This window comes from Carassius auratus, chromosome 43 (genome assembly GCF_003368295.1).
Source record: "Carassius auratus strain Wakin chromosome 43, ASM336829v1, whole genome shotgun sequence".
NCBI lineage: Eukaryota > Metazoa > Chordata > Actinopteri > Cypriniformes > Cyprinidae > Carassius > Carassius auratus.
Window position 1 is genome coordinate 6,077,609 of NC_039285.1, and position 19,667 is coordinate 6,097,275.

The window sequence follows — 19,667 nt, forward strand, 5'->3', positions numbered from 1 at the left end:
GAAGATAGGAAGAGTGCCAGCAGGAAACAAGATGCACGGCTCACAGCAGCATTTCTTAGACTGTTTATTTCAGCCTGGATGTGTTCACTGGTGTGCATGTGGAGCTCACTGGTCTCCTCAAACCACAAGACCTCCAGAGAGAGCCAGAGACAGAGAGACACTCACACAAACAGAAGATGCTGCAGGATACTGACCACCCAGCCCTCATTTAGCAATCACATCCAAACCTATATATGTAACGAAACAGAGAGGCAGCTACAGACGCACACGAACACAACATAAATAAAGCATTACCACTTAGAGTTATCACGGTGATCGTGAATCACATGCATGTGTGCATGCGAACGGGTGCTGCTCACTTACACCTGACAAAAACCCAACCATTTGGAAACAAAATCAGATTTCTGAAATTCTGATCTCTCAAAGACAGCACTGACACTAAACTGAAAGCAACTTGAGACTTTTTGCCATTTTATGCTTCCAAGATTTTAACTGAGATATGTCTCCAGTAGAGTTTCAAAAGTCATCTATGGAAGACTGTTTCTCCCATGGAATACATAAAAAAACTAATAATAATAATAATAATTGTGACTTTTCCTCTGCCAATTCTGACTTGCAAGATTTAAACTCAGAATTCTGACTCTCTCACAATTAAGACTATAAAAGGTAAAAAATAATAATAATAACAATAAAAAAAAAAAATCACAATTAAACAGTTTGTTTTCTTACAATCCTAAACTCCCATCTCACAAATCTGAGTTTAAATCCCACAATTCTGAGAAAAAAAAAAGTTTGAATTGCGAAACAAACTCAAAATTCAAATATAAACTCTTTCTCACAATTCTTTCTCCTTTCTATGCTGCAATTTTTCCTTATCTCGTAATTCAGTTTTTCCAATTCTAACTTTTTTTTGACAGAATTGCAAGATATAAACTCTGTAATGCTAAATTTAAGCTAAGAATTGTAGGACATATTCAAACTTTGAAAATTCTCTTTATTCAAAACTCTGAATTCTGAGATATATAAACTCAGAATTTCTAGACAAAAAGTCGCATTTGCAATTTTTTTTTTATCCTGTGGTGGATGCAAGCTTCCATAGAGATCCCTTTGGATGAGATGGCACAGAATGAAGCGGTATCCTGGCCACACATGTGCATAGTCTGCCCTAACGTGACCCATTAGTGGGGTGCTTGTGTGATATTTAGTGAGGTGTTAGTGAGCAGAGCGGACTGAGCAGCTGAGGCTGAGAGCAACTAAAGCCATTGACATGTTCTTACGTCCTCAGAGAAAGACAAACAACACACACTGTCATACACAGGCTTTCTGATCTCTTCAACCAGCCTGTTAGTGACTGCTTATCAAGACCATGTGTGAGAATAGAGGAAGCCATATGTTTAGAAGGGGCTATAGATGACATATGAAGAGAGCGTCATGTGAGTGTGTGAGATAACTGCGTTTACCAAGTGTGTTCAGGGAACCCTTATGATTTGAATAGTTCTTTTGTTAAAGATCTATTCCACCCGGATCCAGTATATATCCAGACCAGATGGTGTTTCAGCACCTAAGGACCTCTATAGCCCTGAAAGACAGCGGCCAGGACAAGACCAGGACCAGGACAAGACCAAAGACCGGGACAAGAGCCCCAGATACAGATCCCCTGTAAAGACCTTGTCTTAGACGACCACCAGGATAAGACCACAGGAAACAGATGATTCTTCTTTACAGTCTGAGTTTGCTGCAGCCTGGAATTGAACTACTGGTTTGGTCTGGTCAGAGGAGAACTGGCCCCCCAACTGAGCCTGGTTTCTCCCAAGGTTTTTTTCTCCATTCTGTCACCGATGGAGTTTCGGTTCCTTGTCGCTGTCGCCTCTGGCTTGCTTAGTTTGGGTCACTTCATCTACAGCGATATCGTTGACTTTATTGCAAATAAATGCACAGAGACTATTTAAACTGAACAGAGATGACATCACTGAATTCAATGATGAACTGCCTTTAACTGTCATTTTGCATTATTGAGACTCTGTTTTCCTAATGAATGATGTTCAGCTGCTTTGACGCAATCCTTTTTGTTTGAAGCACTATATAAATAAAGGTGACTTGACTTAGAACAAGTTTAATCCATAGATGTAGAATATAATTTAGTCAGTAACTACTATTACCAATAGTATGCTAAACAAAATAGTTAAAAAATATAATAAATAAAATTATAAATAAATATAATAAAATGTTAATAATAGATAAAAAAATATCAATACTACTACTACTACTACTACTACCAAATTCAGTAAAACATAACAGTTAGAAAAAATATTAATAAGAATAAAAATAGAATAATAAATTAAAAAAACAGCATTAATACTACCACTTTTGATAGTAATAAAAGTAAACAGTCAGCTTCATCAGTTGGTAAAAACAAAAATAAAATAATATTAAAAATAAAACTATATCAACAAAACAAAATAAAAACTACCGCTTAAATACTACTACTAACCACTGTCAGAGACATAACAGTTTGTAAAAACATTATACATAATAAATAACCAATAATAATAAATATTTTAAAAATACAATAAATGTAATTACAAATAAGTACATATATAATGATAATAATAATAATAATAATATAGTTATAATAATATAGAACAAATAGTATAAAAATATAATAATCAACGATAGTACAACCATAATAATGAAGACTCAAAATAATGCCCTTTGTTAAGTGTCATAAAGAGCTCACAGTACAGCCACTTTAATGCTTCAGGACCAGCTGCCTAACTCTGTCTCCACTTCGAGAGCATTAAAACGAAGACGCCGGCTGTTTAAAGACAAGCACCCGATAAGAAGCAACATGTACAGCCCTGTTATCAGACCATTACAGTAACACAATATCGATACACCCCTGCAGCCTCCTACTAGCATTCTCCAGCGCCACTAATAAAACACTGCCAAGGACAATTTATCACGCTTTAATTATGTTGATTAAAGGTTTGTTTTCTTTTCTTTTGATTGGAATCTCGGAGTCAAAATAACAAACCATGAGCCATTTCATTGTCTGTCGCGGTGTGCATGTGTGCCGGGGGACTTGTGAAAGTATGCTTTGCAGGTTTCTGCTGCACTGTTGGAACATCAAAAGAACGAGACCTGAGCAACATGCCAGAGTCTAACCACAGAGCCAAGCCAGGCACAGATGAAACAAGATTCACACACCGAGTGCAGACAACACACACACACACACATGCAGAGCACATCCTGCAGTTGTGGCGCTCAGAGCACGGATAAACGTGGCGCCCCAATGACTAAAGTGAGTCTCTACCCCGACAAAACAACTGTTCCAAACCACAAGTTAAAAGCGGCCTCAAAATTAACAAAAGCATAATTTGAATTCTAGTGTTATCAAAGTCAATTGCATTAGCATTGTGTGTTCCTTAAACAAAAAGTAGTGCCATACTTCTTTAGCGTCATTTTAACACCGTGTGATTCTCTGGAATTCTGGACATCTGTCATTCGCTGTGTTTTCCGTCAAGTATAATCTTTACACAAATGACAGTTCTGGAGAATACCAGATAAACAGATGCGGCTAATATGCCAAAGTACTCACAGGCCAGCTCTTCTTCCTGAAAATATATCACAATATATCAGAGAGAAAGAGCATGTGTGTGTGTGTGTGTGTGTGTGTGTGTGTGTGTGTGTCAACCGCTATAACCCTATAACACAAACAGGGACTAAAACTAAGGGATCATATCATAGAAAACAAGATTACATAATAACAAAATACACTTTCAGGTCCATTCTATTTTCATCAAAATAACTTACAACTTTCATTTTCAACAGGTAAAGTTATTTTTTTCAACCCCACTATTCAAATCACGTCATGGATACAATCGGATCAATTCTTGATGAACAAAGTCAAGTCCTGTTCTGCGTCTTTTTTCATTCATCAAACATCATGTAATAGTCGTTCAATGGCTTGTGAACGGTTTATGTTGACTTTGAGTCACAAATGATATTCTGATCTGTAGACTAGCAGTGCTGAGAGCTCCATAAACAAAAGCCTGGAGTCCTGCCAGCCACTGACGGCAGCGGTAAGTAAATAACATATACAACATATTAATACTTCGGCAAAAACCAGAAACTATGAGTAATCTGATTACTGAATGGGCTGACATTTTCTGGGGAGGCAAGAATGAAATTAAAGGCCTGGACAGAACAAAAGAACAAACAGGAACACGTACACACACACACACACACACACACACACACGCACACACACAGAGCACAACAAGTTTAAAAATAATGTAATCTGTGACTCCATCAGAGTGTGTCTAGGCCAATTAATTGGTTTTGTATATAAGATGATGTATGAGTTTATACATTTACTGTAATTTTTTGTTTCCTTTATGACCTTTATATGAAGACAAATTAAATTATAAAAGCTATAGAATTTTGAATGGCTTTTACATGTTTTTCTTTAATTATCGTCAAAAGACCCGAATAAATACAGATACATATGGGAACGTTTTGATTTAATTATTCCAGTTAACACATAAATCATAGTTGTTGTTTTTTTTAGCATCTCTTAATTACTTTATCATTCATTTTTAAGAGTATAATAAGGTTACTTTTGCTGTAATTTCCCTGTTATTAAGAAGCATTACAAGTATTAAAATCAGTCAAATTAATTATTGCACTTTTACCAAATAATCCAAAAAAATGTTTAAATATAATTTTATCATTAATATTATTATTTTATTATTATCATTATTACTTTTTTTTACAAACTATACATCTGTTAAGTAGTCACCTATGAGGAATCACCACTGAGAAGGGTTGTGACCTGGTGAAGAAAGCTTTTAGACATTTAAGACTAAAACTTCTCTAATTTAAAACTTCATTATGGTAACAGTCACTAACAACACACAAAGCCAGCTGACCAATCACCACTAACCATGGGAAAACCATTCAACATGATTTCATTAGCATTCAGAAAAAACTCATGCATCAATTGTTCTAGCACACATACAAGTTTGTAAGTACATAAGTACAATATCAACTTCATACAGCCCTACAGAGGATAAGTGGTTTGGAAAGATGATGGACGGAAAGCTTTTAAAACTTAAAGGTTATGCTCCTTAAGGCCAATCAGTTGACTAGGAAACCCATATTTCATTGGGGAAAATAAATAAGGGATAAAAAATGACACAGACACCCAAGACAGAACACACAATAATGTTTGCATACATTATTTGGGAGGCCCTGCAGTGCTGTGGAATCCATTATAATAATACGTATATCTATGATGGCTCATGCTCGGACAAACACATGCTGACGTATACCCTTCTGAGATGCACATTACCAAACAAACATTAACACACATATATAAGCAGGGGTGTCTCTTGGGATCAGATCATAATGACGTGATAAGGAACCAGTCAGACATGATCAGGTCTTCATGGAACCCAATGGCAAGCCATAGAGCGGTTTCCAAACATGCTTGTTTTTGAGCACTGGCTGGCTGGCGGACAGCAGCAAAGGTCTGACAAACATGCATAGACATCTACACTGTCCATGTGTCTGATTGTGATAAGCATTCAACCCAGCCGTTCCCTGCTTTCTCTTCAGCATGAGACTATTGTGTGTGTGTGTGTGTGTGTGTCTATGTGCGTATCCTCCCGTCTCAAATGCAACAGAGCTCAGGCACATGGCCTTAGCAGTGTCAGCCACATGAGACATTTCAGGCCACCGAGCCAAGCTGCCCCTCATAACAACACAAACCTTAAAGAAACAGTTCACCCAAAAAAGAACATTCTGTCATCCTTTACTCACTCTCATGTCTTTCCAAACCTGTGACTTTCTTTCTTGTGCAGGACACAAAAGGAGAAGATTTTTAACAGGCTGCTCGTGGTGATTTTGTTCCCATATAATAAAATACTAATAAGCTGATGGCCGTGTTGTTGTTGCTAACTAATCTTTTGGCAAATTAAATTAAGTAGCAATAAATAAAATATAAATATTAGATCAAAAACTAGTACAAATGTACTAAAATGACTAAAGCTAAAACACAAAAAATATGAAATAAAAGATAAATAATAAATACAATATATATTTATATATTTAAAATATTTTATCACAATTTTAATATATATATATATATATATATATATATATATATATATATATATATATATATATATATATATATATATATATATATATATATATATAAAACGGTACGTGTATTCGTACCGGACCGTTTCGTTACAGGGCTTTCGGTACGGTGCACGTGTGTACCGAATGCAATATTTTGTAATGCTGCACTGTAATCATAGTTATTTATTTATATTTTTCATTATATTTTATTATATGATATTGGTTTGAGACTGAAAGTATTTTATTTAGTGGAGAACTTTGCAGCAGTATTTTATTTCTTACTCTTTTTTTATTTATATATATATTATTAAAAAGTATTAAAAAAAAAGTGTATAGTAATAAACAACCTACAGTTTAATGTTTGCATTTCTTTCCCTTACTGTACCAAAAATGAACTGAACCGTGACTTTAAAACCGAGGTACGTACCGAACCGTGATTTTTTCGTACCGTTACACCCCTAATATATATATATATATATACACACACACACACACACACACACACACACTGTAGCTCACTCTTTTCTTGTCTTTTTTATCCAGTTTCAAGGCTGAATTATAAGTGCTCTGGCCCCTTAAGGTCTCTTTAAACATGACAGGAACTCACTGTTATATACACACACCACAACATGTGACTCACATTCTTGCTGAAAGTAGAAAGGGAACATATACATTATTGACGGGACTTGTCTCTGAGCCGAGTTCGAGGTTATAACGTCCCCGCAGCACCATCCCGAAGGGATTCAGGGATTGAGACATTCTGCTGTCGTACCCATCAAAGAGAGAAGCCTCTAATCAGTCAGCCAGACCGTGACACCAAAGGCAACACGGACTTTCAAGACACATGAAAGAGGGTGTCCAGCCTAAAATAAACAGGATCTGGAGCCCACGAGGGAACGAGTCCCAGTGTTGATGCTCAGTATCCACCCAGATGTATCAGCTTCCATCGGCCTGTTCTCCCTCATGCTCTTGTTATGTCTTGTTCACAGTCATAAAGTTTGCGAGGTGAAACAACAATCCGAGAAACTGCAAAGGCCATGCTTTCATAGCAAAAGGTCGGCACTTGGCCTTTCCTGGAGATGGAGCGAGGAAGGAGACCGAGATTTTTTAGGGTCTGGGAGCGTCGAGCAGCCCTGACCGGGTCATGGGATACACAGAGAGGAGGGCAGGCCCACATGTGCCACAGATCTTGAAAGAGGGGTGGGTGTCTCACACACACAAACGTTACAGCCTACGCACAGATACACCCTGCCAACAACCCACCAGCACTCTTTCAATTATTAACCTCCAAGAAATCGGCCATGCTAGATGCACCCTAGCAGAGGAGAGGATGGATAGGATGGAGGGTACCGCATCCATCATCAGCCTCCCTTTCGCTCTCTGCCGTTATCTGGAGTTGTGTGTTAACAACAGGTCAGTTCAGAGAGAGTGTATACAGTGAAATCCAAAGCCTACGTCACACACCAGTGGCCCAAAGTGCATCTTTCATGTTCTCCATCTAACAAAATAACTGGCTTCTCTGATTACGTCAATACGTGAACTGTAATTAAACAATTTTGTTGAGAGAAATATGACAGGGGGGAAAAAACACCAAGGCAAAATATTAACAAATTGTGACGTTAGGAATTTTTTTTTAAGATTATGATTTGTTAAATATTTATACAAGTTTTTGAAAGAAAATATTTTATTTAGCTAGGATATATTAAATTGATCAAAAGTGAATGTTAATATATCTATAAAATTACAAAAACAAACTCTGCTCTTTTGAACTTGTTTATCAAAGAATGTAATATATTTATATTTATCAAAGAATGTTATGGTTTCCACAGAATATCAAGCAGAACAACTGTTTTCAACATTGATAATAAAAACAAATCACAGGAATAAATTACATTCTAAAATATAAAGGGAATTTGAACAAATAAATACTGCCTTGATAAGAATGAGACTTTTTAGAAAAATATTAATGAAATCTTACTGGACCTAACTTTTGAACAAAATTATTATATCATATGAACTGAATAAATAAATCTCAATATTTGGTTTCTAATCAACTAAAATGTTATTGTATGACACGATAAAATATGTACCGCATTTAAAAAGAAAAGGCCAAAAAACACATTGTGAAATGCCAAAAGAGAGAAAAAAAGAGAGACAAATGTTTCAACTGTTTTCCCAACAGACTTTTGGACCATTGACTTTCACCGCATGGACAAATAGAGACAATTTTTTTAGTCTTCTTTTGTGTTGCACAAGAAAAAAAATTAAATCATACAGGTTCGGAACGACGCGAATCTGAGTAGATGATGACAGAATTTTCATTTCTGGGTGAACTATCTTCTAAGACTGTCCCTAACAACCTTCACAGTGCCTCAGATTCAAAGAAAACTTCAGATTAAAGAGGAAAAACTAGAAAAAAAAGTGACTTAAAAGTCCAAATTAGTTTTAAAAAGTTGCTAATCAGAGTTTTGCTTGGTTAACTAGAGTCTACGGTTAACTGAACAAATATTTTTGACAAAGAGGACCTGAGTGTGAGCATGATGGGTTTTCGAGCAGAGCTCATTAAGGGGCAATGGGGCCGCTCTTCTCCGGCTCTTAAGTGCGCTCTGGTCTGTCGGGGCGCCAGTGTCCCTTTCTCTCTCCTCCAGGCGCACATCAATAAGTGGGGCAGACTCTCTCAGCTCTGGTCTAGCTGTCTGGGGCTTTGAAGTCCTTTGGTTATCAGCCAAACGTGTCACACTACCTGCAGCCATCTGTGAAGAGCTTACAGTCGGGCTGGGCGGCCAAACCCCACAATGACTCTGTGTGTGTGTGTGTGTGTGTGTGTGTGTGTGGAGAGTTTTCCCTGCAGCACTGTCTGCCACTTTCAGAACATGAGGCATAAAACATGAAAATGAGATGGTGGGAAGTGACCATTATTAAGAGACTTATTGACAATAATTCTCTCAGGGCTGTTCTTCTATGTGACTGGGACATGAGTTCATATTTGGTTATAAAAAAAGAAAAGAAAACTTTGCCTCCATATTTCTCTCTCTCGCTCTCTATCTCTCTCTCTCGCTCTATATATGTATACAGTATATATATAGAGATAGATACACACATACATATAAATATTGCGGTGTGAACCCGGCCTAAGTCGCTTTGGATAAAAGCGTCTGCTAAATGCATACATTTAATTTTAATTTTTTAAATATAATTTTTAATTTAATTTTAAATTTAATACATACAATTTAAATGTAAATGTACACATTATTATGTGCAGTGCAAAAATTCCTTTTAAAAACTGTTATGAAAAGTCCTAGCAATAAAAAAAGGTATTTAATGAATATTAACAGGTACTTAAATTATTTACATAAATTATTGAAAACAAATAATAATAAATGTAAAAAATATAAATTAACCCTAATTTAACCCAACCCTAAACAAACACACCTGAGCATGTTAATCAATGCCAATCATTGTCTTCGGGATCATTAGAAAAATCACAGGCAGGTGACTTTGATCATGGTTTGAGCTAAAGCATTGGATTATCAGGGCAACATTTGAGGAACCCTGATCTATACTAACCCTAATGAATAAAAGTAAATGCAACCAATGAAAAATGGGCGTTTTATACTACTGTATTCAGTTATGTTGGTTTCTAACTATAAGATATCTGTGGGCAAAGCTAATCTGTCTGTCACATCATGTTTAGACTACATTAACCCCAATAAAACAGGCCGGGCCTAGCCATGCCAAATGGCCCAAGTCATGGGGGTTTCTCGACAACAATAGGATTATATAGGGCATGGACAATGTGCTTTCAGCAGGCTGGCATGGCATGGGCAGAACATGGAGGGGGAGAGCATGCTGAAAGACCAATGAATGCATTGTAGGCCAATCTAACCCTCGGTTCATCCATGTACTATGCTCATACACAGTAACCTACATTAGAGAAATCAGCACATTAGACCATGTTTTATCTCCAAGTAGACTATAAAAATGATTTCTCAAAAGTTATAAATAAAACAGATCATTGGAGTCCAAAAGATTTTTAAAAGAGTGTAATATTTCTGGTTTTCTGGTCATTTTTGCCCAGGAAAAAAAAAATGCTAGTTAATCTTACCACATTGGATTACAACCTGCTGAGTTTGCTCACAACTATCAATCAATAATTTTGATGGGATACTTTTTTCCCACCATGTTACACTTCTGGTGTTCCCAGGGCAAAAATTGACCGGCCTAAAAAAACTTTTCTTATAACTTGTTTTCTTACAATTAGCACAGATTTTGTATTTGCAGTTTGCACCTCAATTTTTAAGTGCAAAAACTGAGGTGCATAAGCTCAGACCAATGATGAGTACCATCGATCAGTTCCAAAAGAAGTACAAAACCTATGCTAACTTGCCATATGCCAATCGCTTAAGAAATATGCTAGCAATTTCTGAGTGAAAACTGTTACTACTCCAAATGATTCAGAGTATGAACAGCTCAAGTTAATTAAGCTGGCTAAAAACCAAAGATACCCATGCCATCAACCACTCAATGCTGTGGATTTAGCTAAAATTCATAACTGATGCCCTGAGATATATACGCATAAGCATAACTGCATTGCATAAAAGCAGCTGAATTCCATCAATCAGGGGCTGGTGATAAGATCCCTGGGGCCAGTAACCATAGGTGTAAAGGCAAAATGAATGGTGCCCTTCATGAAGGAGTAATTGCCGTGTGATTACAGCCCTGCAAATCCAGTGGCTGTGAAAAAAGCCCCCCTTTCATTTACCTTTGTTGGTGGAAGAATGAAGCTGGGAGAGAACCCAGCGTGAACTGATCCTCTCATATCTGATCAAAGGAAACATGCTAGTTGGACCCCCACCCTATAAGAAAAATAAAAAAAGGACATCCACCAGACCTGGCAAAATGATGCAAAACAGGCCCATTTGAGACTTCTGAAACAAAATTGACTTGATTTCCTTGTCATATCCACTGGATTCCCTTTGCATTTTCATTGCTGCTTATTTACCTCACTAAGTGACCATGTTGACACAGCCTGGCAACTAAATGCAAACCTTTTGTTTAGGCCATGCATCAGTGAATGCATCAGTGCTTCGGGATAAGTGTGGGTGTAGAAAGGTATGACACCCAAGCATTGTCTGAAAATGCCCTTGGTGCTGCATCATATCTGACGCCCGCACCACGGAACAAACAGGGAGGCTTGCACCTGGATCCTTCTGTGTTTCCGCATGGCTGCGACTCAATGCTGAACTCACCTACCCCGGCGTATCTCGCATGAGGCTAACGTCGCTGGCATGTCTCTCCCTGAAACCTTAAAGCGGTCATCATTCCAAAACTTTCATAGACAACTGCAAATTAGTCATTTAAACTGGGAGATACATTAAAGAATTATTACACAAGTCAGCATGCACACAGCTAATTATGAAATATTAATAATACTAAGACAACACATATATAGAGGAGAATGAAGAATGGTTATGATATTAGTATTATGGTTTAATATTCACTACCCATATTAAAAATTACAGTTAAAATATATATTGAAGCCCAATTCAAAATTCTGTATTTTTTCTTAAATCCTCTGCTCCAACAAATGAACAACGCCAGAGACATGCAGAGGTTTACGAATCTTCTCAGGTTTATAGGACATTGAATTTATAGGATTCAGAGTTTGTTTTTATTCTATTCACAATAAAAGAGACTAATTAAATATTTAAAGCCATCAAATTCAACACCATTAACTAACTTTGACACTTTCATTCTGTGAGACTTCTAGAGGTCAGCATCACAGTGACGAGCACCCACATAAATCAGTTGAGAAAAACATGCGGTTCCCAAACATCCACTATGTTTATATTTCATACTTATGGAGCTTTGGAGATGAATATAGCCATACACAACATGCAAATGACTTTACTTTTATAACTCCTATCTGGATGTAATTTATAAATAAGTTTGCCATTAACAGTGTTTTTCTCAGACAGTCATTTATTGATAATAAGAGACACATTATGAGATTGTGTTTGGAATACTGCACTCGTTCACTAGCGGTGGTACCATCCAAACATATAAAGATTAGCACTTTTCTAAAATCAGACAGACATTCAAGTGTATACATCAATGCATTCATATTGTACATTTCCGTTTCAATCCAAACATGCAAAATTGGTACACTTCCCCCTACATTTCTGGTTTCTGTCAGTAGGGCAGACCCCATTAACTAACCAACCCCCATATCCCACAATTCTGCTCCCTTGGGCACCACAGCACACCTGTGAGTCATTTCCCCACCGAGGTTCTGAGAGCTCAAATGTCCCTCAGGCTTCAAAGGAGCACAAGATGTGGACAGCATAATCACATTCAGTAAGACTGCGGTCCATTCATTGACCCACGGTGAGGCAAAAAGTCCTGTGAGGATAATGCGCTGGAAAACACTATTTCCAGAGTGACCGATGGCTTGGTCAGCCATTGTGGTTTTCAAACGTGGAAGGCTATGAGAACCAGGCATTTGTCCATCTGCCAAACAGATACCGGTTTCACAATGCTTCAGAGTCCTCGCAAAGAAGCACTTCCTCTTGATCGAGGAGCGCAACAATGTAAACTCACTCAGGGGTATGACCTCCAAACGTATAGATTTTCCTGCAATTCTCAACTGGCAATGACCCTGGACCTTAGGCATGGGTTAAGATCAGTTAGGGACGATCTATCAAACACACCAAAACAGAAAGACATGTTGGAACAGTTGCTTTATGAAATTTATGATGCGGGCGGTCATCAAGCAGAGATGGTGACCTGAACTCAGACTCAAGGGAACCAAGAAAGTTTCCAAAGGCCTGAAAAGCAAAAACAGTTGACAGAGATCATCTACAGGTCAAAGAACACCTAATTATATGGCTTCAACCATTAAACTGCTTCTTTAAAAGATTGGTCATATGGTCAAAATTCATATGGCCCAATTTTTTTTTTTTTTTTTTTTTTTTGCTACTTTTATTTATTATTGCTAATTATTGCTTATTATTGCTTTTCATTATGTTTTAATGAATAGAAGTACAAAATAATATTTAAAATGTAATTTTTTCTTTGCTGTTTTTTTATTAATTAAATGCATCCTTAAATGCATCCAAGAGGAGCTTGAAAATTCTGTGAAACATTTCTTTTGACATCCCAGCAAGAAAAAATAAAGTTTTGCAACAGCATGAGTTTGAATAAATAATAAGAGAATTTTCATTTAACTATTCCTTTAAAGCTCAAGCATACTGCAACTAATATTAATAATAACTACACATGACCCCTAAATATAAAGAGAAAAAAACAATAATCAGAAAGACCCAGGTCTGACTCTAGGTGTCTTTTCCGGTTTCAGAATTCCAAAGCTAAACTTTTGCTTCCTTCTGCCGTAGAGACAGGTTGTCCTGGTCCTCACATCAGACATTTATCAACATGTCAGTGTGGGTTACGAGGCCAGGAGCCAAGGCTCCTCTGGCCCCAGATTCCTCTTCCGTATGGGATTGAGCCAGAGCGTTGGGCCTGCACCACAGCGCTCCACAAAGACACATCAGTGCATCAACAAAGAGCTCTCACTATAGACTGGCATTACAAATGTCTCCACGGACAGTCTGTACCCTAAACTGGAGCAGCAACAGATATTTATTCACAAACTGAAAGGTCCTTTACTCCTGCTTTTGAAAAGAGCTCAACACAGCACGCATGTGCCTTAGTGACACAAATTCAATACATGCATCTGACAGCCATGAGATGAGCAGAGGAGTCCGTAAATAAATGCTAAACAAGCGTGACCAGACATTTAATCTAGTTTTAATGCGTGTTCACATACACTCACAGACTGGCATTACATTGGACTGGCTGCTCAAACCACAAAAAGCACCAAATGAACTAATTATTATGCATTCTTATGCATTCGTAAGGTAATGATACAATAGAATTTCAAGCTTTTGTAACTCAAAGAAAACAACTCTGCAGGTGGAAACAAAGAGAGATAAACAGCAGAAGAATGACATTTCTGCATAACCAGCCATCGGAGGCGTAAAAACGGCATAATTACATTCATAAATATCACACAAGACATTTAGACAGTTAAGGCAATGTGTGATGCTGCCCTACATTTCCATTCTGAGCGCACGCATCTATAATAAGCAAGAGCAAAGATAGAGAAACAACCAAAACAATGTTATCTCTACTTCATTAACCACTTCCAAATGAAAAATCTCTCTTAACACCTTATGAGCATCACCGTTTGAGCAAACAATTAGTCCCGCATACTTTTTCTTAAATAAGCTCACTTGGTTTTGTTTGGGATCCCGGTCAACGTTCCCATAGGAGACGCAGAGCAAAAGAACAGCCAGAGCAAACCTCTGAAGTAACCTGAGGGCTAAACCAAGTCTCAAGGGTCTTCAGATGTCCCATAAGGTTACCCTTAAGGGTCTTCAAATGTTACAGTGCCACAAGATGAATCTATCTAGCACCCATCAATCTGCAGCATCCATGCACGTGTTAAGTAAAATCATCTAATTAACTAAGAGTATAAAAGTTTGCATGATTCCCACTTGCTTTAGGTTGGTAGTTTATAACAGGCAAACATTAAAAAGAATCTTAAAAACACTGAATTAAAAAAAAAAGGGTGCGAGTTGCTATCACCAGCAGAGGGAGCATGGGTAATCAATCAGAAATATTGAAAATGGGATACATATTTGAAAAAGGTAAATGCAATCTGATGGTGGCATGGCATCTCAGGCATTTTTCGGGGGACGTGAATTGCTTCGTCTTTGTCCAAATTATGAATTAAAACCAAACAGAACATGATTCAATCTCAGTCTAAAATCAAACTCAACCACAATCAAGGCTGTGTCTGAAAACCTAATGAGTTACCTACATTTTTAAGCACTGAAGGCACATCTAGTGCCCCGAAAAGCTGCATATGCACCTGTGATGCCCAAGTATGCCGTCTAAATATGTAGCATATGGTTTCAAGAAGGCCATAAAGAGATAGTTCATCCGAAATCTGTCATCATTTACACACCCTCACGTCATTGCAAACCTGTGTGGCTGGAAAGATACCAATCTCAATCATCATTCACTTTCATTTCGTCTTTTATGGCATAAAGTGAAAGTGACTAAGGCTGTCAGTAACTAACATTCAGTCCAAAATCTCCACCAAAAAAAAAAAAAAATTAATAAAAGGAAAGGGGTTTAGGTAATCAAATGACAACAGGATTCCTTTTGGGGTGAACTAACCCTGTTAAGTGACGTCAGGAGACTCTCTGGAGAACTGTTGATGAATTTCACCCCTCACGGAGAACAAAAAATGCTAAGAAAGTAAAAACTGTATGTTCCCTTTCATTCTCCATAAAGCATTCCTGCACAATGATTAGTCACCATAACACTGCAGTGTATTAGTTAGCCAAAATCACGCCAAACCATTACAACATACATTGTACAGCATCAACAGAAGTCACATAATAGTGAAACAAGAAATTAGTAAGCGCAAATGCAAGAAGTAACTCCTAATTTAACAATCCTGCCTTATCTGAATACATACTGCCTGTTTGCTTCATATCCACTTTCTGATTCGTATATTAGCTAAATAGATCCATATCCTATATGTGATATAATATGAGCATGCAGAACACACAGCAATCTATTATAAAACTGCGATATTTTGTAATGATAGGCTATGAGAATAAACATTAGATGAAGAGACAGCGTTACACAATGAAACAGGGTGGTTGACGGTTTCTAATACCTTTCAGTCATAATCCATAAAAAAACCTGGAAGAATTCAACAACTAGGAAATGATATCATATCAATTTAAGATATGATAAATAATACTGATTTAACAAATGTGTCCTCTCTAAGACAAGTAATAAACCTCGGGAGCCGACGGTCTCTCTGCAGAGAGAGTGAATAATGTTAAGTCAATTATGTGCGGGTCTGACATTAATTTCACCCTCGTAAGGGCACTAGATCTTACCTTCGTATACAGGGGCCATCGGTGCAAGGATTTCTGTTATTCATGGCAAAAGATGAAGCGCCAGCACTGTTCACAACTCAATAAAAATCTGCCATCTTGAGCCGAGGACAGAATCGCTGCTGTCTCCTGCATTACTAACCCAGTTCATCAGGGAGCGAAAATGATAAAAGAATGAAAAATCACATCCAGAAATTCAATTTGATGATCGGCCCGAGGTGCGTGAGGGAAAAAAGGATGTCTGCAACTTAACTCCACGGGTATCGATAGTGTTTTGGCTCTAAAAAAGAGCCAAACTGCAGGTCTTGGCTTCAGCTGGTGATCATGACTGTGGAGTGAGTGCCTGCAAAAGTTGCAATGAGAGAAACGAGCGAGCGAGCGGAGCGACTTTGCGTTGTAATCAAACGACGAGGCGGTCGATCATGTTGAACAGGGACTCTGAATCAAACGACGAGCTACTCGATCGGGCTCTGAAAACAGCTCGTTCTGACAAAATACTGTTGATTTTACATTTATCGCTTCCCTTACTGCGATGATACCATGGTATAATGATGGTATTATATTTTAATATCATGGTACTTTAATATACACTAAATTAATGGAAATATATGGTTTATGTATCCAATTTATTTCCAAGATAAGATTTATATTATGGTATGTCAAAAATACTTAGTATTTTTCCCATAAAAACGTGACAAAATATTTTAGTGTTGCCAATAGCCACAAATAATAAAAAATAAAAAATAAAGAATAGCCTAATTTAAAGTTGATAGACACTGGTGTTACACGCTTTCTTTCGTTTTTGTAAAACGTTTTTGTAACTAATGACGTTGATCAAAAATAATAATAATAATAATTTTTTAAAAACCCGTTAAGATCTGATTATTGTGAAGTAAATATATAAATGAAAATAATTTATTGTGTGTGGTCCCTCAGCCATCAGTGCGAACTACAATTACCACAAATCATTGCGTGGGAACTCTGTTTTTCAGCCTCATGAAAAACTACATTTTCCAGAACGCATCAGTGTCATCGCAAGCGGTTGTTGTCAAACACGGGGTAAGCGGATTTGCTTATATCATTGATCAGTGATCGTCTAAACGAATTTCATTACACTGTAACCCAGATTTACTCGAGCAACAGCACGCAATTATTATTAGCAGAGTGCACGAGCGCTGCTTGGTCATTTTATTACGTAACGCTGTTGTACGGATTCTGTTACAAAACAATAGGGGGAAGGTGACTTAAGAGAGTGCATCGAAACTATTGAACTTATTCTTCATATTTTTTATCGGTAAAACTGTACCACAATGTTGTCAGTAAATTATAAACAGTCTTAACTTGAATTTCATAGAAGTTTCACGATCACATAGTGTGAACAGATGTAGGTTACACACTGACTGCCAAATCGAATTTTTGTAGACAATTGGTTAGGTAGACAACAGTTATTGATAATATAATGTTAGCTATACTCACAGACAGCTGACTGTGTTACATAAAACACTTCGCAAACATGAGTGCTAAAGTGTGACTAGAAACTTCACTGTTAACAGTTAACAGAATGTAAGCATTAACTTAAAGCATTTACAGAATGTAATCATTCTTTACGTTTACCCGGGGTGGGCTGGCATGTTGACGGCTTTTGTGGGAGATACTGTCTTTTTTTAGCCTACATGGAAAAGCATCTTCACAATGTCAATGATGAGAACTCAGACATTTGTTGCATCTTGACCTGTAGGGGAAGAAAGTTACACTGATGTTGTTTTTCTGTTGTAGGTTTTTAATTCTTAAATTGTAAATTCCACTGTAAAATAAACTATGTTGCTCCATGCATTTTAGCAACTTATTTCACATAAATCCCATTTTAAGTGCTTCTTTTTGTGTTTGTCTTTGGAGTGGCTTTATTTTGTGTCCCTCATCAAGCACCAAAATTAATGGATGCATGTAAAATTTACATATTTTGAGTGGGTAATACCTTACAATAAGGTCTCATTTACAAATAATGCAAAAACTAGCGTTAATTAAAAATTTGAGATATATTTGTTACAGAATTTACAGAATGTATCTGTGTTTACGCTACTTAATAAAAGTACAGCTGTCCATTATTAGGTCACCTTAGCTCAGGTCCATTTAATAATAAGATACAACTACTAATGTTGAGATGTTAACATTAACTAAGCTTAATAAATGCTGTAAAATCCTTTTAATTATTTTTAGTTTATGTTAATGTAATTAACTAATATTAAGAAAATGAAACATTGAAAAGCATTACCTTTTTATGTGTTTTTATTGATATTATTACCTTTTATTGATTTTATATCTGATAAGATATGATTTTATTAAGATCTGATGTGTTATTTTGTAATGCTACAGTGTGTAGATAACAAATACATTGAACTCCAAGTGCATTTAACTGGTCAGCGTCTCCTGTCTGTGTGCAGAAAGCCAGCGGTGAGAGTGACGGGTCTCATCATGCAGCCGTTAGTCGACATTCTGAAATGGTTTGGAGTCAAGGCAAGTGGATGGTCTGTGTCTGTGTGCCTTTTTCTGCTGTTCTTCAGCCTCCTTTACTGGTGAGTAAAACTGTTTCATCATGAGGTTTCCAATTGCAACACAAACGCTGTTATTTACAGATTGCAATGGCTGATTTCTCATGACCAATGGTTTCTAATAGCTTGGTGGGAAGTCACCACTGTGAGATCCAAACAGCTCAGGCTTGTTTTCCTCAGGAGATGGATGGCGCGATCTGATCAAATTCCAATCACACATGTCTCCGCACTTATCTTTTAAATGTCTTCACGTAGGAATGCAGACAGCGTCCAGATTCGGTTCCCCTTTTTAAAGTAATTTGAGGGCAAGGCTGAAGGAAATTCATAGTTTCTTGAGTACAAGCCTCAGGATTGTAACTGTAGCAATAGTAAAGGCAGAAGTGAAATCCTAAAGCACTGATTAAAAATCTTGCAAGCTCAAGTCATTTTTTTTAAATACTCAAAAATAACAAAATTAAAGTTAACTGAATTAATAGAATAGTTAACCCAAAAATGAAAAATTGCTGAAAATGTACTCCCTTTCAGGCCATCCTAGATGTAGATGAGTTTGTTTTTTCACCAGAACAGATCACTTGCTCATCAATGGATCCTCTGCAGTGAATGGGTGCCGTCAAAATGAGAGTTTAAACAACTGATTAAAAACATCATAATAATCCACACGACCCCAGAGGCACGCATAATAAACAAATCCATCAAGACCTTTTTTACTTCAAATGATTCCATTATGTTGCTTTCTCTTGTGAAAAATGCTCCTTATCTGATACAGGAGAGAAATATGCACAGATCAAGCACCATTTACAAGCAGAATTGGTTTAAAATGGTTCTAAACAAATATTTCAGTTTATTTTGATGTTAGAGGACAACAGGGAATGGACTTTTACACTGGAGGAAGTGTTATGTATTTTTGATTTTAACCTGAAGCGATGGTTTGAAATTAAAATGCCTCCGTGATGGATTCGTTTCTTACAAACATGCAGCTTTACACTTCACA

The 19,667-nt window shown here is 37.0% G+C and overlaps 2 protein-coding genes across 4 annotated transcripts in view; one reads left to right on the plus strand and one right to left on the minus strand.

The window, feature by feature from the left end:
* hipk2 (homeodomain interacting protein kinase 2) overlaps positions 1-16,529 on the minus strand; it is an 82,988-nt gene extending 66,459 nt beyond the window's left edge. Inside the window, exon 1 of one of the 2 annotated variants that reach the window (XM_026230733.1) lies at positions 16,131-16,529. In XM_026230733.1, coding sequence (XP_026086518.1) covers positions 16,131-16,149 — 19 coding nt within the window. In that variant the 5' untranslated portion in view covers positions 16,150-16,529. The remainder of the gene's footprint in view (positions 1-16,130) is intronic. The other variant, XM_026230731.1, reaches the window with a different exon arrangement.
* A 581-nt stretch (positions 16,530-17,110) lies between these two features.
* Positions 17,111-19,667, plus strand: part of LOC113061548 (thromboxane-A synthase-like) — a 53,216-nt gene continuing 50,659 nt past the window's right edge. For both annotated transcript variants that reach the window (XR_003278379.1, XM_026230735.1), the window contains exons 1-2: positions 17,111-17,186; positions 18,569-18,700. Coding sequence is in view for 1 of the 2 variants with exons in the window: in XM_026230735.1 (XP_026086520.1) it covers positions 18,600-18,700 (101 nt within the window). In the remaining variant the exon portion in view is untranslated. The remainder of the gene's footprint in view (positions 17,187-18,568; positions 18,701-19,667) is intronic.